This window comes from Cygnus olor, chromosome 1 (assembly GCF_009769625.2).
Source record: "Cygnus olor isolate bCygOlo1 chromosome 1, bCygOlo1.pri.v2, whole genome shotgun sequence".
Taxonomy (NCBI): domain Eukaryota; kingdom Metazoa; phylum Chordata; class Aves; order Anseriformes; family Anatidae; genus Cygnus; species Cygnus olor.
Window position 1 is genome coordinate 113107037 of NC_049169.1, and position 25646 is coordinate 113132682.

Sequence of the window (25646 nt, forward strand, 5' to 3'; positions counted from 1 at the left end):
AATGATTACTTCAGTCAGTAGTTCTTTTGCAACAGGCAGCTACTTTTGGAAAAGCAAGAGATACCCATGTGTCATACTTGTAAGAGAGTAGATACATGTCAATGTGGTTATGATTATACTTAGTAATGGCAGAGTTGCAATAAGATCTTCTTGATTACTACAGTTGATATTGCCAGTCAGGTTGGTTGGTGTTGTTTCTGTAAGAAAGTCTTTTTATTGAAGGGATAGATAGTTTGCATATGGCTATCTGTGAACGATTTTTTTTGGAAGCTGAAAAAGAACAGAGTCATAAATGATGCTCCTTTCAGTTCGAACACTGATCACAAATGTGAATTTCTCCAATGATTGTTTTTTTCTTGTTCTGGTTAACTAAGTGTAAAGGCCAATGAAATGCCTGTCAACATAAGAATTATTAGTTTTATGTGTCTGTAGGTGATTATGATATGTACAGACTTAGCTATAGACACTTACAAATGTGTTTTCCCCCATATAATTAAAAACAAACAGAAACAGCAAAAAGCATGAGTCACAGTGAGATTGTACAGTCTCCTCCCTCCCTCACCACTAAAGCTTGAAGATGGAGTTACTAAAACAGGTTCCCACTGTTATAATCCTGAAAAAGAACAGTCACGGCTTTTTATTATATTAGTTGCATATTATTAAAAATAATATATATAAATGAATCAACATAAATAATCCCCTTCCCTTCCCTTCCCTTCCCTTCCCTTCCCTTCCCTTCCCTTCCCTTCCCTTCCCTTCCCTTCCCTTCCCTTCCCTTCCCTTCCCTTCCCTTCCCTTCCCTTCCCTTCCCTTCCCTTCCCTTCCCTTCCCTTCCCTTCCCTTCCCTTCCCTTCCCTTCCCTTCCCTTCCCTTCCCTTTTCCTCCCCCTTTCTTCCTCTCCTTTTCTTAATCTTTTCCTCTTTCCCTCCCACCCCTTTCTTTTTATCTGTCTCTTTCTCCATCTCTCCTCTTCTTTCATCTTTACTCTTTCTGTCCCTTTTGCTTTATTCAGTGAAATTTTACTCTGGTTAGGCTATCAGGTCAGTGTTGGTGTTTTTGTTTTTGCAGGGAGGGGTTGTTGGAAAGAAGAAGTGGGGAATAGATGGCTAGAAAAAAAGGTTAGTTTGCATAGTCTTGGGAAGAGACATTCCATGAATAATGCAGAAAATGGAACTACGAGAAACATTTTCAGAAAAAGATTTCTTTGTGGAGTAGACAATTTCATTTATTCCAAAGAAAAGGCAACTCACACATCTTAGCAAATCAGTAGGATTGGCTCAGAAGAATAGGTTAAATTACTTCACCTCGCAGCTGTCTCTGATCTTGGGGGCCCAAGGCACATCAGGCCACACTGAACAATTGGGCAGCCTGACACTAATTTAAAACACAGGCTCAAAGTATTGGTTCACTCCTTAAATCAACTACTGCATCTATCTGGAGACTTTTGTTGGTGAGTTTTATACGTGGCAAATAGAGTTAGCAAAAAGGACATACGGTGTACGCCGCTCATTTTTTGCACAACAGTTATTATGGGTACAACAGTGGGAAAGATAGAAATACATTCCTGTGTGAGCAAAGTTCAAGTGAGAAGAGAGAGTGCAGATATTTAAGATAGCTCTCTTAGTCTTTTTAATGTGCTTAATGTACTTAAATGTGCTTAATGTACTTAAAGCAGCAAAGGCTCAAGCCAGTGCTCATGAAAATCTATGGAAGTCTGTCTTTTGAATTCACTGGCTACCGTTCTGAGCCCTATGTACTACTGTGGATTGAATGTCGTGGACGATCTGAAAAGACACAAAAGAAATGTGTAAGTCTAGCTGTTTGGCTCCGAAGGCTCAACTATCAGCAGAATGCAGGTGATGGTTTCTGGGAACCTGTCAATTTTTTTTTTTTTTTTTTTTTTTTTAGATATCTGCCTTTCTGAAAGCCATTAATACAGCCCAACGATTTTATCCCATTTTGTGGCAACCTAGCATTTCTACAGCTGCTCTAGTCTATCACTTCATTCACCAGCTCTCTCCACTAGCAGCTCTTCTGTGTCCAGATCATCAACAGAAATTCCCACAAAAGCCCCTAAAATGTTAGTTACTGCTAAACAAGGAAGTTTAAGGAGTATAATTTGGAACAAGTTTTTGATACATTTGACTTATGTTTAAAAAATGGAGTGTAGCTACCCAGATGCAGTATATGCAGGTCACTTCAGAATGTTTGGGGGATAGGAAAGGAAAAAGGGGCAGCAGCACTGCTTCATGTGTTACATGTCTCTTCACAGGTGGAGCTAACTGGTAATAGCATTTATGAGTATATACATCCTTCTGACCATGATGAGATGACAGCTGTTCTTACTGCTCACCAGCCTCTTCATCCTCACCTCTTACAAGGTACTTGTGTGATCTGTGGTCAAACTACCATTGGAAAACTAAAAAAAAAAAGTAACAACTCTAGGCTGTGACCAGTTCATATTTATCCATTATGAAGCTATGTATGCAAATGGAGGAGGAGCATGAACCTGAAACTATGATCCAAGATTTTGGTTTGTGGCAGTAAAGAGAGTAAGATATCCTAGATTAAATAATGCTTTTCATGCCGTGGAGTCCCTGCAGTTTTAAACTGTTATTTAGATTTTGCTCAGTGGCAATTTCATCTCTTGATTTGTCATCACCGGTGAGGTTGCAGGAATGTTGCAACTGTCTAGCTGTGCACAGCTGCAGCTACGTGGTCTTAGGGAAAAAAATAAATAAATAATACGTTAAGCAATTTGGAAATAGGTGGACACTTTTAATATTATAAAAGCAACTGTTAAATCTGAGATTTGTATGAAAACCCAGAGTTAATATTCTCCACTGTAGGAAGAGGAAAAATGGGTTTTGTAAATGACCTACATTTAGAAGCTCTCATATAAAAAGTGATCTCTCCGGGAAAATAATGTCCTCTTGCCTTGATGCTGGATCACTGATTCACCAAGCCTCTCCACACATCCCGTTCAGGTGCTGCAGATGATTCACCCACGCGTACCCATACAGCATGGTGCTAAGCTGGATGGAGTGTCAGGGAAGACAGCAGAACTCTTATTATGTGACCGCCTGGATCAGACTGTCCACACTGGCTGTGCTCAGACACCACACATAAAAATTAACATAACCCTTTGTGTATTGTTACTTCAGTATTGTTGCTACTATATAATTAACAAACATATGTGCATCTTTACACCATCTCCAGTAGGTTTCGTTTCCCATTGGGCAATTCTTTGAGCTTTAAAATATTGGAATGATTTGGCTCCATTGTACAATGTGCTTTCACGTATATTTCACGATTGCTTGGTCAGTTGGAGCTCACATCCTGCTAGAGCTTTTACTGGGCTTCTTAAGACACAGCTCCTAAAAGCATGAGGAGCATTGAGTTTGCACTACCATCCTGTTCAGGAGCTGGAAGTTTTTTCACAGTCCTGGTGCCTGTGCGGTTTCTGTACTTGGCAACCTCACCACAGTTCCGACCACTGTGATTCCCTCAGCACTACTCTCTGAATGCAGGGGAGCCGAATGTTCCTGGGAGCATACGCAGTGCTCTGAGTGGTATAAATGAAAGAACTATCATAGCCGTCTTCTCTCTTCCTCCTCCCCAAGCAGATTCTCTTGTGTACCTCCCTGTGTCTTGAAAAACAAACTCTTCTTTCTCTTGGACTCTTCTGATTCTAGTTGCTACTTGACTATTTCATAGTGTTCTCATTCCTTTGTCAGGGATTTTTTTTTTTCCAATTTTGACATTTAAAAAGAAAACAACACGTTTTATTCTTGTCCTACTTTACTGATGAGTGGAGGGGTTGCCTCTGGTATAAATCCATGACTTTTAATGAAGTTCTGCTGGTATCTGGAATTGGTAGTAAGACCTTTTTATAAACACTCTCTTGTCAATGGCAATGGTGTCATGGTTTTGTTGATTTTCATTTTATTTTATTTTATTTTATTTTATTTTAAAGTTTTACAGATTTAAAGTCACCTGCAACTGATCTGAATTGTTTACTATGTCAAGTGCAAATTATGACTCTGGTTCACCAGAAGTAAGACAGTGCATTAGTACTGCAGTCCCAGAAGTTTGTTTTTTTTTTTCAGAAATAGTTATTGCCTGCTTCTTACTCACATTTGGATGTCTTTGGATGCTTATTTTGCCTGTTAGCATTTCTTTTCTGAAATAATCAGATCCCTCTCATTTTAGCTACTAATGGTCAAACTATTTATTTCATGAACAAGTTCTCCTCACTGTGAAGTATAATTCTGTTCTGTTTTGGTTGTGTTTGAAAAGACTTTACACACAATTGAAACTGTTAATTTCAGTTTACTTGCAACTGTTTCAGTATGAAATTCTGCTGGTGACTAGCCCCAGTTATATGTCTCATTCTCTGTAGCTTGCTTTACCTCTTTCTATACAGATGCTGTTTGTTATTAGCATCAAGCTCTGGGTTCTCAGTAGTGCAAAAGATAAAGGAAAATTTACTTTGAAATGTGATCCATTTATATGTGTCTTGTTTTGTGTAAAATTTTGTGTAGCAAAGGAAATTGATAACAACATCAAAACAACAGCATCTTATTTGGAATCCTAGACTTGGGAGATAAATAAAGGAGTTAAGCTGTGTTCCGGATTGTATAGGGATTATTTTATGCAAATCTTACTTCGGTGTATCTCTTTCCCATACAAAGCATAGAGCTGGTGTATTAAAATGTGCAGAATCCATAGCTAAACAGAGCGAGCAAATATTTATTTATGTCTTCCCTGTGCCAGTGGTTCCCTTTTCTGCAGTGTAAACATTAAATCTTAAGGTATAATTTAAAATTGCCTGGCACATAGAAATCATAGCAGGTTTCCTGTGTATCTTCAGTGAAGTCCTGAAACCTATTAAATAAATGGTAGGAAGGAAGTGACTTCTGTTTGTATCTTAGTAGATATTCTGAATATTTAAATAAAACATGGAGTTCTACAAATAACTTAGTACCTAGGGAAGTTGAGTGAAAGTGGCTTTATTTTCTAATAAAAGGGAAAACAGATTTTAAAAGAGCATTTTTTTATCATTTCGGTTTGATTTTTTCCTCTTCTGATCTCTTAAAATGTGTCTGAATCATCAAGTCACTGGGTTGAATAAAAAGTTTCCCTTTTTAACTTTGCTATTTTTTAGATCTCTCCAATCTGTGGAATTACTCAGGAGTAAAATCAATGTTGCACAGCAGACACAGACATTCATAACACAAATTTGCAGCATGGCTCATTTAACTTTACTTGCTCAGGATGTATTCTTCAGCTAATTCTCAGATATGTATAAATATTTTTAGTTCAGTTGCTATTTCAACAGTTGTAGCTGGGTAAGATATATTATAGTAGAAATAAAATCACAAATGCAGGCATACATATCTATACTTTGTATTCTATTACTGGTATTAAATAATACAAAGTACAGGTTATTTTTGCCCTCCAGTTTTACAGTCTTTGTAAGTTTCTATGCTCTCCCCTTATTTCTTCATTTGCTTTTTATCTTCTTCATTTTCCTTTGTTATTCTCTTTTAATCTTCCCTGTATTTTCCGTGCTTCATCAGCTTCATATAAGCTTTTCTAAAAGACAGATATTACATAAGAAAGGTGGAAGCCTTGCACCTGTCAGTTCTAGAAGTCTTATTTGTGTGAGTTTTATTTCTCAGGGAAAAGGAAATTATTGCTCAATGCATAAAATCAGACATAGTGGGGATTTCTTTATATAATGCTCCCTGTCACATTATTTTTCTTCAGATATCTCAGCCATCTACTTAAACAAGATATATTAATGTTAAAAGTATAAGCCTTCTTAAATCATAACTTTTTAAGTTTTTAAAACTTGGCTTATAGTTCCTAATGTTTCAGGTACAAGGCACGTCTCCAAACATAAAGGGTAGATACCTTACTATTTTAAAAGAAAGTGAAAATTCTTGAATAATCACATACCTCCAGGAGTTTGGATTTCATAGGAATTTTAAATGTAATAAAATTTGGGAACATGGAAGATGATAAACTAGCTGTTGTGTCATCTCTATTCAGACAATGCAGTAAGGACATAAATCACGTTATGGTAAGGAAAGTTTTTGGCCCAAGAAACTGGAAGATGGCAACTCTCAGAAGCATTGAAAAATCATAAAGGACAAGCAGCTCAGTGTGAGCTCTGATGGTGCTGCTGTAGCCAAAAGGGGTGCTGGGAAATCTTTGTGCATATAAGAAGTGGAATAGTGAACAAGAATAGCAAGGGTGACTGATTGCATTTTTTGTACAGTACTAGTGAAATGGACACTGGATTTTTCTGCATAATTCTGTTGTCCACTTAAAAAAAAAAAAAAAAAAAAAAAAAAGGACAAATTGGAGAAAGTACAGAAGAGAACCACAAAAATGATTGAAGGACTGGAAAAGCTTATAATGAGAGATGAAAGAACACCATCTGTTTGATTTTTCGAAAAGAAGATTGGGAGGTGACTTGATAACTGTGTCTGCTTACTTCCAAGGGAAGAAAATACTGGGAACTAAAGGACTGTTTTAGAAGAAAAAAAACATATCAAGGACCAATGTCTGTGAACTGAAACCACAAAAGCTCAAATTAGAATAATGCATACATTTATAACTAGGGGTTTGATTAACCACAGGAACAAAATACTAAGGGAAGCAGTGGTTTCTTCTCTTTTGATGTCTTCAGATCAAGGGTTTATGCCTTTGTAGAAGATACATTTTAGGCGAACAGAAGTTACTGATCTCAGCACAGGAGTAACTCACTGAAGTTTAATGAACTGCAATGTACAGGTTAGACCTATGATCTAATGTTCCTTTCTGGTGTTTAAAGTCTATAAGCTATGACTCAATGAAAGCCATAAGCCCCATGGTCTGTGTAGGCTTTGGAGAATTTCAGCTTTGACTTAAAAAGTCTTTAAGCTGCCTTCTTATTTGCATGACCAGCACTGAAAATGTAAAGCAATATGTACTGATCCTTTGCTATGAAAGAAGCTAACAGCTGGATTCTCCTTCTCAGGGTGGCTGGGGTAGGGAAAAATACCCTCTGAAATACACATCAGTTGTGGGTATGCCTCAGCAAATCGTCTCACATGAATCTTTAGTCCGGCTTTGCACTTGTTATGAAAAAATGAATCCATTATATTCAACTGGAATAGGTTAGCAAAAAAAAAAAAAAAAAAAAAAAAGGATATCTTTTCCAAATGATGTGTACTGGCAGTGCTCAGGTTTCAGATGACTTCATTGGTTCTTCACTCCTTTCCAAATACTTATAGCATTTGCAGCCCGCAGCATGTTTCTGTGACCTGGTTTAGTTCTATACTTGTGAATCCTTACACCTCAGTTTGGCACTCCCCACCACCTGTATCTGTTGCACAGGCTGATATCAAGATTCATGGGCCTCCATGCAAACATATGCAGTACTTTGGTGACAGAAATCCAGGAGTTGCTCTGTGGTGTAGTGTTAAGAAATGGATTTCTTAACATCTGGAGATGTGGTTTTGATGTATGCTGTCTTCTCTGGAGCACCTGAAAGCTTCTCTTTTCTGTTTCTTCCAGTAGTGGGACAAACGGACTGGGTCCACTGGATGAGATTTTCCTACTGGGGCAGAAGGTGGTCATCAGTCAGGGAGGATGGGCCCCAAGATGTGGGGATGCTAGTTTAAAAGCAATTATTCAGTCTTGGAAGACTGCAAGGCTACGTTTCTGACTGACTGTAGAGACTCAATGCATGCTGCCCATCTCCCCCACTTAGCGGAGGAGACCAAGTAGGTTGTGGTGCCATGCCAAACCCTGCCTGACCAGCAGCAGCTCCAGAACTTCATGGAGACATGTGAGGAGTTTGCCCCTCTTCTCACCTCGCATCTAGCATAGACCTAAACTTCTGTCAGTCTCGTAAGTCTGATCTGCTAGTGGTCAGTAGCATACCATTTTGGTGCTAGCCTGGTGGGAAATACAATGCCAACAGAGGTTTGTGAAGCAATTGCTACATGCTACCTTTTTTGGGGGGTGATAAACGTTGTCAAGGCATCTGAAATAGTGTCTGGCTGTTTCAGGGAGTGAACGAGGAGATTACACCAGAACTGTTGACTACACACAGCTCCCCCTTGCGTGCTTTTTAGAGGAAACAACATTATGAAACAAACCAGGCTGCACGTACTAACATAAGTGGGGATTTTATGCCCTCCAAATGATGCTGCTATCAAAAGTGTGTCTGTAACAGCCATTTTTCCTAACAGTTTTCTTTAACAGTTAAAAGAGCAGCATAGTGAGGTAGGCTTGTAGCAAGATAGCAACACTCACAAAACCATCTGAAGGATGCTGGGAAATGCTGTACCTCCTGAACCGTATCTATAAGAATTAAGCTGGAAAATTTTGTATGAAACATCAGGGTAAGGAAAGCTGGGTATGACTAGTCATCTCTCACCACTGCAGCAGAACACAAGCAAGCAAGCCAGGGAAATTGGAAGTATTTGTATTGCAGGTAGAGTGAGAAAAACGAGCAATACTGAGAGGGATTCAGCACTGTATATTGCTCTTCCACGTGTGTACTTGGAGTCAGCTCGTTTGAAACAGTGTGTCTTTTATTGGTTTCATGTGTCTTTTTCTGAGATTTCCATACTTTAAAACAGCTACAGCTTCACAACCTTTGACTTGCACACCAAGGCATGGTGTACTAAAAGCAGTTTATTGACATATCCCAGAGTAGACAAAGGGAAAGAGGAATACTATAGTTATTACCATGGACATACTGATTGTTTCCTAACAACTGGGTAATTCTTATGTGATGTGTTATAAGCCTAATGTAGGTAATACAAACAATATGGAACACATTGTGTCTGGCTCTCCAGCTTTTGGGGCACCCTTTCAGTCCAGCTAAGAAGCAAATGCCAGTTCATACTTTTCCTCTAGAGGAAGACCATTTTCCCTACACACATCTTGTTTGATACCAACAGAACAGAACAGAAAAGTGTATGTCTGGAAAGCTCTTTTGTTACACTGGTTAAAAGATTTTTGTTCTTGTAACACATATGCAAAAAAGACAAAAGTTGACAGGATTTTTTTTTTTTTTTGATTCGTTTAAAAATACAGGAGAATTGTTATTGGTTTAACATTATTATTGTTTTAACATTATTATTGGTTTAACCATTGCTAATGGTTTAACATAATGACCCTGCCACTGATGGAGTAATTTTGAACTAGGAAAATCTAGAAAACATTATTATTTTGGATGTACAAAAGTGGAAAGAAGGGCAGATTGCTGGCACCCCACTAAATTTTTTTTTTTTTCATTAGTAATTAGCAGTAAAGAATACCAAGAGAGTAGAGTGTTTCAAACTAAAATAGCTAGACTTTTCCTTTCTGCCTACTGCCCTGCTGAGTTTCTTCTCTAAATAAAGGTTTGGAAGCATCGCTTATAGGAAAAGAAAATTTGGGTAAATGCTGAATCTGGATGACAGGAATGATAATTGAGACAATTTACTCTCTGCAGCACTGACAGGATTCTGGACGCAGTCAGAACACAGAACAAACTGTCCAAATGGAGAGGAAATTTGGGCAGCTCTTGCAAGTTTGGAACTCAAAGACAGAGGTTAACAACAGAGCTGATTTCTTTCCTACCACAGCAAGAGCATTACCAGGACAAAACAAGTCAGCCCACAAACTTCACTTTTCAACTTAGTATGTGCTTAGGAACTTGCTGTCTATGTATATAAAATCTGCATTTTTGCAACGTAAGGCATATATATTTTATCATTCAACTGGTGCCACTCATTTACTAAAAAGAGGTATTCTCAAAGGTATACACTCCAGGCTGTAACCTGCATGTGTATATGTGATACTGCAGTGCAACAGGGAGAAGGGAAAGTAATTGTTTTATTTCTTCTCTCTTATTTGGAATCTAGTTTTGATCACACAATCCAAGAAAGAGTGGGGAAATGTGGTGTTCACGCATCTCTTTGCATGCAGTATTTCAATTCACAGAATAGTTTTATTCGCAGACTCACTCTGGCACTGTTCTTTCCGGCATGGTAAAAATAAAGATGGTGGTCAGTATGAAGCAGTCTTGCAGGTTTCACTCCTGATTTTCTACTAGCTCATTTACAGGCCAACTCTGAATGAGGGAAGTCCATCGCAGGCATTTGCAAGCCCATTCTCACCCTGGCTCTGTTGGTCAATCCTGGATTCCCAGCTTCAAGGACATCCCTAGAACCATGCATGCTATTGTATAAGCATCTCCTTTGTATGCTCCCTACAGTGCTTTTACCTCTTTCATGTTCTAGAAGTTGGGTTCACCCACATTCAGAATGAAGGACTGGAAGTTGTGGCATTTTGTCTCTTCTGTGTCTTACAAAAGCCATAGCCTTGTTATTCTGAAAAAAAAAAAAAAAAAAGAAAAAAAAAAAGAGGCTAGCCAAGATGCTTGCATGCTCTTTTAGTTAGCATTGTGCTGTGTGGGACCCAGATGCTTTGCAGATTACACAAGAATAAGAGCAAAACATTTGCAACTTTATAGCGTAGAGGAGGTAAGATGAAAATAACCAACTGAAAGGGTAAAAATATGCAGGGTGTTTGGGGGATGGGCAGTAAAGTGTTATCCAGACATGAACTTGTGCTATCTGTGTTTCCACCCTGTAAAACAGTCCAGCAGTGATAAGGAGGGCAGTTTATCGCACATTCATGCCTCAACACTAGAGGAAGGCATGTGTTGCAGGAGGGAAAGTAGAAGCAGGTAACTGTGCACCTAGACTTCAGTCTAGGTGTGCAATTTCAAAATGGTTTTCTTCTCCCATACTATAGCTGACCTTTGAAATTACAACCAAGCTGCCCTGCAGAGCAAACAAGAATCAAGATTTTAATTGATATGGCACATCATTAGCTGTGTCAAAAGCTCTCAGTTTTAATGATGTTTCATAATCTTTTGTAATGATAGATGAGGCATACATTTTAAAAATAGTACATGGTGCAGCAGTGTGCAGATTGCATGTCTATGTATGTTAATTTATGAAGTGGTTTTGTAACAAAACGATGCCATATTTTGCTACTATCAAAACTTGGGTACTTTGGGAAAGAGATATAAAAAAGTAGCTTTTACCTTACAGAAAATAAAGACTTGAGAGGTGAAGCTGTGGAAAAAAATATGATGATCTTTTCTCAGTCCACAGTACAAACAGCATTCAAACCACAGAACTTTGTGACTGCTTTCTTTCAAAAGAGATGAAAGATGGAGTAGAAAGCAAAGATGGATTTCATAGTTGCACCCCCCAGGGATGGACAATTCTGGCTTCCATAAAGCTAACCATAATTTCATAGAAATGTTTGGAGAATCCCTTTTGGCAGTCTTGTGCACTATGAGTGAACAAATGCACAAATTCTTTATCCAAAATAGCAAAACTCATTTTCTGTACCATGACGTTTATTCTGTTTACAAAAGTAAAAAAGTACAAATCTGTAAAATATAAACAGGCTATTTTGTTCTTGAGTAGTGCTTGCAGTCAAAATGTATTGTTTGATATACTAGGCAAGGAAAAGAAAAGGCATAACTGACATGTCATACTTCGTAGACATTATGTTAAGAGCTGTCAGAAATATATCATCAGTATGGCCAGAGACAACAATGTTTCTCTGCAACCTCCTTTACAGGTTGCTCTGTGTGGATGTTAACAAACAGCTAAATCTGGGGTGGGATTTGAATTAAGCCATTTACTCTCTGCATTATTTATAATTATTTTAATCAATTAAATTGTAGCGGTGCTTCAGAAAGGGAGCTTCTGTAAGATGACCAAGTCGTATAGTAGTATATTAGTGGAATAGAAAAACTTCTCTGAATTTGATAAGGGAAACATAGAGTTTGTCTGAAAAATAAACAATGATATATTTGAAATGACCATCTGGGACATGGATAAGGATTCTACCTTGCAGTGTATCCCCCTGGAAAACTCATTATAAATGATACCTCAAATTTAGTGCCTACTAAAATATCGATAGTAGCCTTACTGAAAAAGCCAGGATCTCAGTAACCTCAATTACACTTTTCCAAAAAAGAGAATCAGAAAAGACAGAGAAATCTGCTCAAAGTATGTAATCATGTTGATTAAAACCAGTGTTCTACTTGCATTAGTTTTTATTTCCATGTATTACCAATCACCCAGTTGGGGAAAGTGTAAAATTAGAATTCCAGGATAAAAACTGAGAGACTTACAGATCACTCTTAAATAGATTTCAGTAAGAGTTTGTGGAGCAATGGGGAGAGGACAATCACTTTCAAATGTTAAACATTGATACAGAGCAAACAAAATCAGAAATTTACTACCATGAATAAATCCAAGTTATAACAAGTATTGGAAATGGCTGGAATAGAAAACTGACCTGAGATCACATTCCATGACTGGATCAAGAAGAGTAGTATGCCAAAAATGAGAGGGTAAATATTTAGAAAGAACCCTAAAGCTCTGCTTTTCATCTGTAATTCCTGTAGTAGATAAACACAACAACAAGAAGTTCTGGGAAATGTTAAAAGCTGTATTAAGACAGTTGGTCTTCTTTTCAGGAAGTTATCATCAGAGCATTTCAAGATACTTCACAATTTAGAAGTGGGGGAAGAGTTTTCTTTTTAGCTATACCAGCTGTTGAGACTTTTTCTTAACTCACCTTCTGAAAAAAGCTTGAACAGAAGAACACACAAGCTTTGAAAATTATTCAACTCATGAAAAGAAGTATCAATTTTCCAATTACTTTAAAATTATTTAGAAGAGGGAAACAAGTCACATTCACGTAAATGGAGAAAAATTGATACTGACATGGAAAGCAAAGGTGAAGATGGGAAAAGCAGTGCCATGCTGCGATACTTACATCCATAAAGGAAAGCTGCATTAAAACCTTTCACAGAGATACACAGCTGTTTGTCAGAATTATAGACAGCTAGGACAAATGCTAGAGAAGGTGCAATTAAACTTAAATTTCATCATATGCGTTGGACTTGCTGGAATAATAGGTATTTGAAAGAAATAGCTCTAAGAGATCCAACAACAGTGAAATTTATCATGCATTGAAACAAAATTTCACATCTCCGTGTGGTGACTGCTCACTTCTTTGAAACCTAAGCTGGCTGTTTCCTAAATATATTCATAAACTACTTGCATAGGAGAAGCAAAACACCGTAGTATTCTGGAAAAAACAAACAAACAAACAAACAAAAACCATCCAAATACCTCCCCACTCCCATTTCCTTGCACACAGATGCACACATATTCACACTCATTCTCATTCTCTATGTTGAAACTTGGAGGACTTCTCTGATCTGCAGTTGTAAAGTACAGCTTACCACGGGGAACATTGCTAAGCTTAATGAATTCTCCTTAGTTTCTTGCAGCTCTCAAAATGCTATTGTGTAAACATGTCAAGTTACATCCATACAAACACACACATTACAGTGTTGTAATGTGTAACACATACATAACAGTGTTCTTTTAATCATTATCACTACTAATAATATTATGTACATCCTCACACAGAGAGAAAGGATTTCTTTTGTTTGGAGATGAAAACATCTTCATGCTGGATGTGGTTTTATTTCTCTATCTCCCTTAATAAAAAACAAACATACAAACAAACAAAGCTGAGCAACACGTAGTTATCAATATCCATAGGGTTTGAACGGATTACATTTTCTTCTCTACTTTATATGGAAGAAAAAAATAACAAAACATTGTTACAAATGGTTTGTTTTGTGTTAACTCAGCTGGAACATCTCAGTAAGACTTTCTGGTCTACTCAGTAGTAGCTTTTTTGCTGTTCTTCATTAGATGATGCCAGCAACCAGGGTTTAGTCTTTTCTCTGTTTAGATAAATAAATAAATAAATAAATAAATAAAATAAAGCTTTATATTTCAGTTTAAATTGGAAGATTTTACATTTATACATAGACTTTTACTTTTTTTAACACTTAAAGGAAAGGTGCTAACATCACTTACAGTGATGCATTTATGGAGTTAACATCTTGGAATAATTAAATACAATGGTTAAGCTTCAATTATTAGACAAGTATGAGTATTCTCTAATACTTTAGTAGGCTACTTTCCTTCAGTATTACTTATAACCTAGTTCAATAATGACATTTCACTATTCATTATTCTCCCTTGAAGTTTCATATATACATGCTTAGCCCACAGTTCTCTCAACCTTGAACTATTTAAGAACTGATAGTGCTTGATTGATTTCCTCTGTGCTTCAAGACTCTTTTACCTTCTTGAAAGCCTAGGATTCTTTCTGTTATTTATACGTTCTGTGCTTACATATTTACATGAAAAAAACTCTGGTGATATCAATAATCATATTATTGGGTCTAATTGCTTTGTTATATTTTTTTTTCTTTTTTTTTCAGAGCTTAATTGTGATTGATAAAACCATTTAACTCATCAGATTATTCAGTTATACTCAGTTCACACGCCTGAAGTGCTCTACATTTACTGTTCTTCTTGCTTTACTAATTTGAGACTTTTGCTTGGACATCTCCAGTCATTCTGCTTTTACAGCAGGTGCAGGCCATTTATGTTACAGGCTTTTTCCTGTTTTGTAACTCTGCTTGCATTTCTACTCTCTCTTCACAGTTTTGTTATTAACCTCTGCATCAGGGCAGCATGCATTAGCAATCACTCTTCTCACAGCTCCTCTGATTTCTTCTATATGAATATTCAGATTCTCCCTTTTTGCTTGCTAAACCTTTAAGTACCTCATTTGCTTTCTACATTCTCTTCGTCAGAGTAGACCATCTTAATTGCATCAAGTACAGCCTGGATGTGACAACTCAAGTTTTGCATTATATTGATGGATGTGTTAGTATCCAGCAGGATACCAGGGTTCTTTATTTCCCAATCTGCTTTACAATTACAAATTTACTTTAGTTCTTTTTTGCTTTGCTAACCCCCTTCTGCTACTTTTAAGGGTAGTGGGGATTCACACTGGTAAAGATATCAGTTTATATGAACACTAATTCACACTGTTCACAGTCTTGCACATTTAGGTTCTTTATGTGAGGGTTTGGTCTTACTGCTCCTTTATATTTTACAGTCTCTTGATCAGATCTGGAGATGGTTTTATTCCCAGTAGGTGCACACAGACACACACATACACAGATCTGACCAATAACATATCAACATGGATGGGAGAACAGTGCTTTTGTAAGCAACCCATACATGCAAAAAATACTCGCATAAGCATAAACAATATGAATGGCCTGATCCCACTTTTTCTTGCCAGCTAATCAGTCACAAAGTTTGATAGCGGATTTTACACAGACTCACAAGGAATCGCTCTGAAAGCTTTTGCATTCTTCAGTTACAATGCTGCAAACAAGGTGCCAGATGCCACGTAGTAACTGCACATCATTCACTGGGCACCCTGAAGTGACCATTAGCCTTAACTAGCCACATAACAATCCCAGCTGGCTGGATAAAAATGTGGCCTTGTGCATCCACCTGTGCTATGGGGCACGTGTCATTACAAAGTAACTCTTAGGGTTGTTATGGCCCAGACCATCCAGGAATGGTGAGGTTCTCCTTTCCTCCTTTCAGCACATTCTATTTTTTCCCACCCAAAATGACAACTCTCATGGCAACACTGGGCTCCCACACAAGCACAGTCAGTCACAGTTCATACACACAGGAAGAGGCTTGTTTATCATCATGTGTACACTCCTTTAGCCTGTTCAGGTAAAAAGGCTGTATTGTTGGTCAGGGTCCAGATTCTGTTTGGTGACACCAGCCATCTCTCCTTTTGCTTGGTTATCTTCATGTCAGCCAGCTCAAGCCTCTGAACTGGAAGCTCCCAGCTGAGTCCCTGGTTACCTCATGGGTAATTCTTCCCTCTTCAGATTGCAGACATGAGATGTAACTGGTTTAAGAGACTAGTGTATGTTGGTTCAACAACACAACTAAAAAATAGTAATTCAATGATCAATAGTTAATAAATACATCATTATTAAATTAGAGTTGTATCATTTTGCACTTGATTACGTACAATGAAGTTACCAGTTATTAGTCTTTGGTATCACAAATCACTTACAGCTGCCATTAAAGTAAAATTCTATCACACTTCAGTCACCCCACCACTTCATATTAGGGCACATATCCTTCCTTACACTGCTCTCCCACAACACACAAAACCCTTGCCCTTGAGTTGTTTTAATCACTCTTCTGGTTTTCTTAAGATTCTGTAGCTAGTTAAGAGAACTGGTGTTCCAAGGGGACCTCTTGCTTACCATTAACCATCATGAAATCAAGGAGATATGACCCCTTTCTAAACCGATCTCCAGTTTTAAACAGTGAAGGAAAAAAAACCATTGTCTTACAATCTGGGTATTACTATAGTTTTATAGACACTCAAAGACCACAGTTTAATCATAACCCTATTCCTGGTGGAACAGTGAAGTCAGAGCTACCTGAGTGTTTCTGTAGTAGTGTCTGCACTAGTCTCCAGTAGTCTGCTGTAATACTTAAAAAAGAAGGACGTAGCTAAAGAAGACCAAAGAATAAGGTGTCCAGAGGGAGTTTTATACTGAAAGAGATCCTTTAAATCTTGTGGCAGGACATTTGAAAAGCTTCAATTTCACTAATCGTCTCTTTTTATAAAAGAATGTAAGAATGCTAACAACTCAGCCCATGCTCAAAGACGTTTTATTGTCCTCATTACTGTGATTTTTTTCTTTTTTTCCCCCATGGCACCCTCAAAGAGAGAACTTTACCTTTATTTAGCATGTATGGGACTGTGGCAGAAAGAGAGCAAGCACTAAATCTGTAGAAATCTGTACCAAAGCAATGAATTGCACCAATGTTCCTAACTCTCAGATCCATTCTTTAATCATGAGATCATGCTTCAGCAGCAGCAATCTGTACTGTATGGCTTCCTCCCACCAAATTGTATACATTTGTATTTAAAACTCTATAGTAGCTGTGCCAGTTCATTTAGAGTGCCTGTTTTTCCCCATACGGATCTAATTTGCATTAGGAAGATAAATGGAAAATTCAAATACTCAGGAAGGTTGATACTAGTTGACATGCACTGCATGTTGCATTTATCTTCCCTCCTGACCAAGTCATTTCTCTGTGGTTATATCTTCAGATCTTTAAACTTGGAACTTAATGCAGAGAGTTTATTGGTTTCCAGGTAGTGGTCTGAGGCTCAAACCACTGCAGGTGTGTGGCCAAGAGGTGCTAACTGGGTGATGGATTCACAAAAATTGGGAACACAACAGCTAAGTCAAATTAAAGCAAGAATCCAGCTGATTATAGGGGGTTTTGTATCAAACCCTGTGGGGATTTAGAAAGCAATACACATTACAACAAATCAGAAAAACCCTCTGGTTCCCTGATTTTCCTATTCATAGAAATGCTACGAGTTTTCTTTTCCTAATATAGTTGTTTTCTGCTGAGCTGCAACTTTCAATAATAAAATCTCAGAACCATTAATGATGTAGGAAATGTTAAAGGGAATAGCTAGCTGTTAAAGAGAATAATAATTTATTCTTAGGAGAAAATACAAGTGTACCTGAGCAATATTTGCCTTCAAAAATTTCCTTGAGATTACCCTTGAAGACATTAAAAACTGTCTAACAAGAATAGCTTGGAAGTCAGTGAAACAGGTAATAATATTGGATATGGAGGCCAGAATTATGCCAGCCTGGGCATGACACTCAAATTATTACAAAAACAATACATTTTCTTGTTTCCCATTCTGCTATTACTTAGGAGAGCACCTTGCCTTACCTTTGTGCCAAAGGAGACTTTTCCTTCCCTTTACCAATACAGGCTGGTACCTGGCTGTTCAGAAACAAGGTGGTTGCCTTGTGAAGGGTAGTTAAAAACAGAAAATTTGACACCTAGTCCTGCTGGCTTGTCCAGCTTTCACAGGGAATCCTAACATCAAGGTAAAATAAACCCTGAGGGTGGAGACTGAGTGGAAAAGTAGAGTGGTTGACTTCTATTGCTGTCTAAGGTATAAACACTTCTATTAAATCATCAGGGGCAATGCTATGGACAGTTTTGAAATGTTCAGTAAAAAATAAGCAGTGTGGTTTATGCTTTCAGAATATGAAATTGAGAGATCCTTTTTCCTGAGAATGAAGTGTGTCCTAGCCAAGAGGAATGCAGGATTGACATGCAGTGGCTACAAGGTAATGTATATGAGCTTTTATTTTCATGTATTCAACAAGAGACAAGTTCACTTAGTTTGTTTTTAAATATGTGTGGCTGAAAGCAAAGTCTTTGACAGGAAGTATTAGAACAGATGCAAAAGTGCTGATTGCAGACTCTCTCAGTAATGCAACTCTAGACTCTCCCACAGTGAGTTAGAGTTTGCTTTGTGGCACATTTCCACATCCTGATCCCCTGATCTTTCAGACTGGGGCCTGGAGCACACCCACAAGGGTGAAAATAGAGAGCACAGACAGGTCTCATTCCCTTATGGGACTGGAGGCAGGTGGGGCAGGAATCCAGACACAGGAAGTTCCCATCTCCCTCTGCCTTGGTATTACCATACTTTGAGCAGCCATGGAGTTGCACAGGTCACCTCATTGGCCTGGCTAGAATTACCTCAACGTTAATAAGACCATAACATTGCCCTAAATCATCATTGTTATCAGCTCAGGGTTTGAACCAACAAGTTTGTTTACAAATCCTATTGCTTGCAGTAATTTTCTATTTACTACACGAAATCAGCAAGCCACAGCAAAGACTGAAATTCTACAGAAACATCTGCCGTTCAGGTAGTTCCTCATCTCAGCTTTACAGTATGTACTTGCTGCTCTTTGAGCTGCACTGTAAAATTTTATCACTTAAGCATCAGGAGAGAAGGGTATTTCACATACAGTCTGGTGAGGATTTGTTTTGTCTGCGTCATTCAAAAACAAAAAGAAAAGAATGCAAGAGAAGCGGAACTTGTTTAAGGAACGTGTTCAAGATTCAGACATATATCTGCCTATTTACACTGTTATCTACCTGGTTACACTGATAGTTCTTCATTACGGGCCCTTGTTTGCTCAGCTGCTTCCCAGCAAAAATGGATATGTCCCAAAGCAGAAAGTGAAATCAGGTGAAAAATTAGAGCTTGTAGTGGTGGCATCTCTGTTTTATTTATTTATTTATTTCCATTTATGACAGGTAATTAGGGGAATCACCTTCTTTCTCTTTTTGTTCATTATCACAAGTTTACACAGTGAAACAGTTAAGGACTTATTCTTCTAGAAAGATGTTGGCTTAAATTTATTATTCTCTTTGTACTTAGGGTCAGAACTTAATACTATTGAGCATATCATGTGAATAGCTAAAGTGCAGGAAAAACTCATGAATCAAATATTATGAGAATTAGTAGGATCTGCTGGAAGATCTTAAATAAGTTTCTGAGCATACTAATAACTTGATGATTGGAGGGGAGAAAGGAAGGTCATACCAGAGGAGCCTATTTATAGGTGACTGTTTAGTAGGTTGTTTGTAGTACTAAATACACTGGAAATTAATTCCTTTACATTGGACCCAGTTAAAAGTCAAGCATATATGGAAATTAATAATGGATGTCTAGAATGTATTTCTGGTTCTCCATAAAGCCCAGGCAGTGTCTTGCCTGCTGTTTGGAGTAGAAAATTGGCAGAAGCACAAATAATTTCTAAACACCAGCACTACATTAAATAAATCTTATGTTCTGGAAGAGTCCCCAGGTTATTATTTTTTTTCCCTCTCTTTAGCAGACATTGTGAATTTTTACAGGCCAACACTGAAGCTAACGCTCCTGTGACTGGGAATTGTATATGGTGATTCAGGAATCTGATCTCAAGACCCTGGATTTGGTCACACACCAAAAGAATGCCAGATGAACTTGACTGAAGAACTTAGTTAAAACTCATTTTCAGTGCATTTACACATACAGTATTTAATCTTTATAAATGCAATACATTAACTTCAACTGGATTTTTGAAGTGTATGTTTTTCACCAGAAAAAGTGGGTCATGAAAAAGTAGATGTTTATGTGTACCCATGAGAGAGTAAGAATCTGAGACATTTAAAAAAGCAACTTCCAGATTTTTTGATTAGCAAACAAGAATTCTGACTGGATCTAGAAGAAATTTATACCTAAGAAAGTTTAAAGTGTTGACTAGAAAGCAGTGTAGCTAGTCCCAAAGAGCATATGCTTTAATACTGGATTGATCATGTTAGCAGCAGTAAACACAAAAACTGCATTTATTGTGTTTTAATCTCCATTTATAAATTAACCACACTTCTGAAGCCCTAAGACTATGCAGTAATTGTGTTACAAGGGTGTATTGCTTTATAACTTCATTGAAACTGGGTGGTCAGCTGACTTGCAGCCTCTTCCATTGCCATCAGATAATGAGTGTGTTTTCTTTTTATGCCAGGTGATCCATTGCAGTGGCTATTTGAAGATACGGCAGTATATGCTAGATATGTCTTTGTATGATTCCTGTTACCAAATCGTTGGACTGGTGGCTGTAGGTCAATCTTTACCTCCCAGTGCAATCACTGAGATCAAACTTCACAGTAACATGTTTATGTTCAGAGCAAGTTTGGACTTAAAATTAATATTCCTAGATTCCAGGTAAGCAGCTATTTCATTTCTAGCATAAAATGTTTTCAAAGTCAAGTGTTATAAGTTGCAGTGGTTTCCAAACAAATCAAAATACCTATAAAAAGGAAAGCAGTACAAAATAAATCTGGAAGACAAACACTATGAGCATCTTCAAAGCTCTTCAGGTAGCTGGATAGGCCATACTTTGTCTTGAATGCCAACATATGAGCCTGTATACTTTAACTAATAGTTCACTACATTTTCAGAGACTCAGCTAAAGCCTTGTTGCTATGATTAATGTGCAGAAGAGCAGTAAAACATTTTTACCTTAAAGAAGATAAATTTTAACATGCAAACCTGGTGGAAGTAATAAGCATGCACCATCATCTGTAATTGAAACACTGAGCTCAAATTACTTTTCAGGGTCATCCAGAAAGCTTTTGGCAAAGTAGTAAGAAAACAGAGTATTTTACACTTTAATGCCTTAACATTTTAATGCCTTAACAATGAAACCAACCCTACTAATTGGGGTTGGAAGGAAGCAAGGAAAATGAATTCCATTGGCTACTACATGGAAACACCGCCTTCCTAAAGAAAACTTGGGAAAATATTTCTGCTTAGGAAAGAGAACCTCGTCTCCACCCTCGGTAGATGTGGCTCACATACCAGCTAGGAAGAGAAGAGCACAAAAACAGAATTGAAGGAATTGTGAAATGACTCACTCAACCCTTTTTGAAAACTTGCTATCTTTTAGTATACAATGATTCTTTGTACAGTTCAGTTCAAGATACCTTCAGGGGAAAAGTCCAGTTCCCAGACAATATAACAGATTTGATCATTGACAAGATGATCATTCTTTAGAAATCCCTGCATGTGGAGCAGTATGTCACATACTCTCTCATTTCCCTGACATGCTGGATTTGTGAGAAGCAGAAATGATATTTATGTGTAACAGTGAAAAAGACTGTATCCAAGACTGGGGAAGTTTTGCACGGCAGATCAACCATGCAAGAACATGCTTCTTTTCCATGCTAAGTCAATGAGATAGTGGGCCATCAGCTGCTAAAATACAAAGAACTAGTTGTTTCTGGAATCCTTCCTTTTTTTTTTTCTTTTTTTTTTCTTCTTTTTTTTTCTCTCTCTCTTTTTTTTTTTATGGCATGCTTTACTTAATGTAACAGCTACAAAGAAGCACACGGGGTTCAGCAACATGTCTTTGCATGTGGAAAAAAGGAAATGATGTGCCTAAGAGGAACTGCCTGGAGACATAAGTGTCTTCAAAGGAGACACTATAACCAGAGGTGTTGACAGGAGCACAGATATAACCAGTACTCTTGCATAGCTGTGTTTACCAAAGAGCAGATGCGTGTCATCCACACACAGGATAGCTGGGGGTATTAAGCGCTACCAGAGCCCTTTGCTTTCCCAGCTGAGCAAACCAAGTTATATTTGCCCCGAGTAGGGGTGTAGTAGGAATAAGACAAAACTGTTTACAGGCTTGCTTCTGGTATCCATGCAAGAAAAAGAGTTGGTAGATCTTTAGAGGTAACAGTCGCAGAGCAGAGAGGCATTACAGCATTACAGCCATAGGAAGAAACAGGCAAGACTTTCTAGATGCTCAATACAATGTAAAACGTGCAAGAGTTCATTTGTCAAGGTAACTGGAAAAAGGAGGCAGTCGCTTCCCTCTAAATGATCTGCAGCTTCTGATTTAGGTGGTGCAGCCTATTTTTCCATTGCTACATAGATTACAAAGGTTTTAGGGAACTCTAGAGGGCAGAGCTGATCATTAGGGCAATCTCTTTCTTTCCCCGTGTGCGTTGTCACAGATAACAACACTCAGAGCCCAGGCTCCCTACAGCGTCTTACTGAGGGGTTGCTTTTGTGTTAAGGACATCAAGCAGCTAAGTTTATTTCTAGATTCCAACTTTTAAAGTGAAGCTGTATTTCCAGAAACGTTCACACCTGGCTTGGGTTTGTAGCTTTTTGCTTGTTTGTTTTCTGGATTAACTGTCTCTGTACTCACCCATTAAGTGAGCAGAATGAACTGCCAGCTTTGTTTTAATTGCAGTAAATCCAGAAGGAGCATTGAAATCTGAACAGGACTTTATACCAGTATTTCATCACGCTGATAGGTGACTAAATTCTTAAGTGAGAAATTGGGCCCCTAGAACTGTAAACCAGGAAGGACAGGGCACACTGCAGAGGAGAAACAGAACCATGTGCTCACATAGCCTGCTGCAGAAAGAGAGCACACATGCTCGCTCTGCGTTGGTCATCCCTGAGGCAAAGGCATGCAAGACTTTCCCAGATGAAGGTATAGCTAGGGGAGGTATGGATGTATTTGTACTGTATTTGTAAGAACTCAGGCCATGAAGGCATTGTTTTTTTCTGTTGTTGTTGTTTTTCTGATTTCCTTGAGGTCCGCATGATTACTTAGTGCTAAAGCAAGAGTAAATAAGACACATAATAGTTATTAAAAAAAAAAAAAAAAGAGAGAGAGAACAGGAAAAGGGGAAAAAAAGAAAAAAAAAGAAAAAAAAAAAGTTTACATTATCTGCAGCCCTCAGTGGCACATGTTGCTTGAGACCCCTGCATTCCTTTCTGTAGATGCTGCTGTGTTATTCTTTGATACGGAGTATATCTACATCAGTGTTTTAGTTCAGACCAGCAGCATCCTTTTGAAGTGAATGTCCTGGCCATCCTTGCTCACTGTGCTGCAGTTTGTGTCATTAGGAGGCCTTAGACATGTGAACTGGATTCCTTCCAGAAGAGTCTAACCTGGAAGCCAACCTCCAGGAGACTTTTAGGTGTGTCCCAGTGTATTTCTGGCCAGTGCAGCCTTGTTCTTTAACATCTGCAGAGATGCTGCTGTTTCAAATTCTTCCATTATTCTTCCACTTCTTCTCAAGTGAGGAAGTTTTTCTCAAGTCTAGCTTCAGCTTTCCTTTTCTTAGCTTGTGATCTTCATAGCTCCTTGTCTCTCCACATTCTTAGCTGGAATAAATTCCTGCTTCCTTCTTCTGTTAGTCATTAGCCTGAATTTATTTATAGACCATGATCACAGCCTCTATGGACTGACATACATGCTATGCTTGTACATTTGCAAAAGCAAATGAAAATTTGTCAGCAGTGCACAAGAGTAGTTTTATTGTTTCGTGACTGGCTCCTCAACTGGATTTTTGTGCAAAGGATCATGCATGGCGGTGGCAAAAGCCCAAAGCTGAAATAAGTAAAAGAACTCTTTCCTGTCTGTGTGTAAGGCTGGCCAGGGAATAGCTGCACCTTGCTTTGGCTGGGTTGAGAGGGTTTATGTTCTTATAAAGATGAGGATTCTGTTTCCAAAACTAATATTTTGTCCTACAGTTTTTAGGTACCTGATTTGTTGGCACAATCAAAAGTTAGGTTAATGAAACTGAATATTCCTAGAGCTTTCGCTTATTATGGAATCTTTCTTTTCTAGAGTGACTGAGTTAACTGGATATGAGCCCCAAGATCTGATAGAAAAAACCCTCTACCACCATGTTCATGGCTGTGATGTGTTCCATTTACGATATGCTCATCATCTGTGTAAGTAAAAAGAATACTAGACTGAAATTTATTAGCCAGAGCGAGAAGTTTTGCAGGCAACAGGCACTATGCTGGAAAGTAAAGAAAGGTTTCCATATCTTGACTGAAGCTTGATTTTCAAAAGTGCTTGGCTATCACTTAAGGAAATGATTACTTCTGCAAATAAGCTAGATAGTGAATATGCTGTGCTTATACAAATATATCTGGGTACTTTTATCTTTGACTTAAAGGATCTGAGCTCTTTTGAAAATGTGGACTTGATTCTGGGTGGTGAACTCCTGATGGAAAAAAAAAAGAAAATACAAAAGAGCAAGTGAGTGCGCAAGAGGGGAAAATCTGGACTTTACTATCCTCTGTTTTTAGAAGAAAAATTATGCAAGAGCTCCCCATTCCTCTGAAACATGTTAGTAATAATCAACCCATGTTTGAAGTGAATGCAAACCCAAAAAATCCTGAGATGAACGTTCATTAATAGCATGTGGATGAGGTTTGGAGAATGGAGTGTCAGGAAAAAAAATTACACGTTTAATAATTCCCCATCTGCCAACAGAGACACTAATCATATATCCAAACATCTGGATTTGGGAAGTAGTTCATTCAGTAGCACATTAATATGAGAAGCAAATTGAGGCAATAGCTGAAATCTGGACTTGGCTCAGTCTGTTGCAGCCCATACGATGCAAAGATGAAATCCAAAAACCAATGTCAGTGAATTTTTTTCCAGATTGCTTCTGTGGACTGAAAGCAGCCAGAGTCAAATACTTCTTTTAGGCTTCCTGAAGGAGAAGGTAGTTGGTTCTTCACCTTACTCTGTGCTGTTCATGAGGATTTGTAATATAAAAGAAGGATGTAATTGTCTTTGGCACAAATCAGTGCTGGAACTCCAAGTACTGAATTCTGTTGATGGCCATGTGTACTACACCTGCAAAAGCAAATGGTGATCTTTACAGCAAGATCATATTTACCATAATGCTATTGAAGGTTTTGAGTCAATATAAAATATAAACTAGAATGATTCTGTAATCAGGGATTACAGAATGCCACATCGGGGGCATCCTTTTTGTAGTGCTAATTTCTGCATCTGGTTGTGAATGTCAACCTGTACAAAAATTACTCTTTATTTGTACATGACTATTTAAAATACCGATATCAACCATTATGCAGATGCTTCCAATATAGCCACAATCATCTCTGGAAAACAGTTTATCCATTTTAGAGCAGAGTCATGGATAGCTCTGTCTGTGTGGGAGAAGACCTGTAGTTTGGCTACCAGTTTGACCTATGTCAGACTGGAGTTTTAAAAAGAGACACATCATGTTTACTGACTTAAAAAAAAAAAAAAAAAAAAAAGGGGAACAAACAGACAAACAAAAAACATTAACAAAACAAAATAACTGAAAACAGTTCTCTAGATACTGTACCTGAATTGCAAAGATAAATTATTGTGAAGTTTAAAATCAGAAAAAAAAAAAAAAAAAGATCATAGCAATTAA

General features: G+C 37.9%; 1 protein-coding gene across 1 annotated transcript in view; it reads left to right on the forward strand.

The window, feature by feature from the left end:
* The window catches only part of SIM2 (SIM bHLH transcription factor 2), a 60146-nt gene that overhangs the window by 13968 nt on the left and 20532 nt on the right, over window positions 1-25646 (forward strand). The window contains exons 5-8 of the mRNA XM_040577316.1: window positions 2273-2381; window positions 18093-18178; window positions 20414-20613; window positions 24047-24153. Of these exons, the coding sequence (XP_040433250.1) occupies window positions 2273-2381; window positions 18093-18178; window positions 20414-20613; window positions 24047-24153 (502 nt within the window). The remainder of the gene's footprint in view (window positions 1-2272; window positions 2382-18092; window positions 18179-20413; window positions 20614-24046; window positions 24154-25646) is intronic.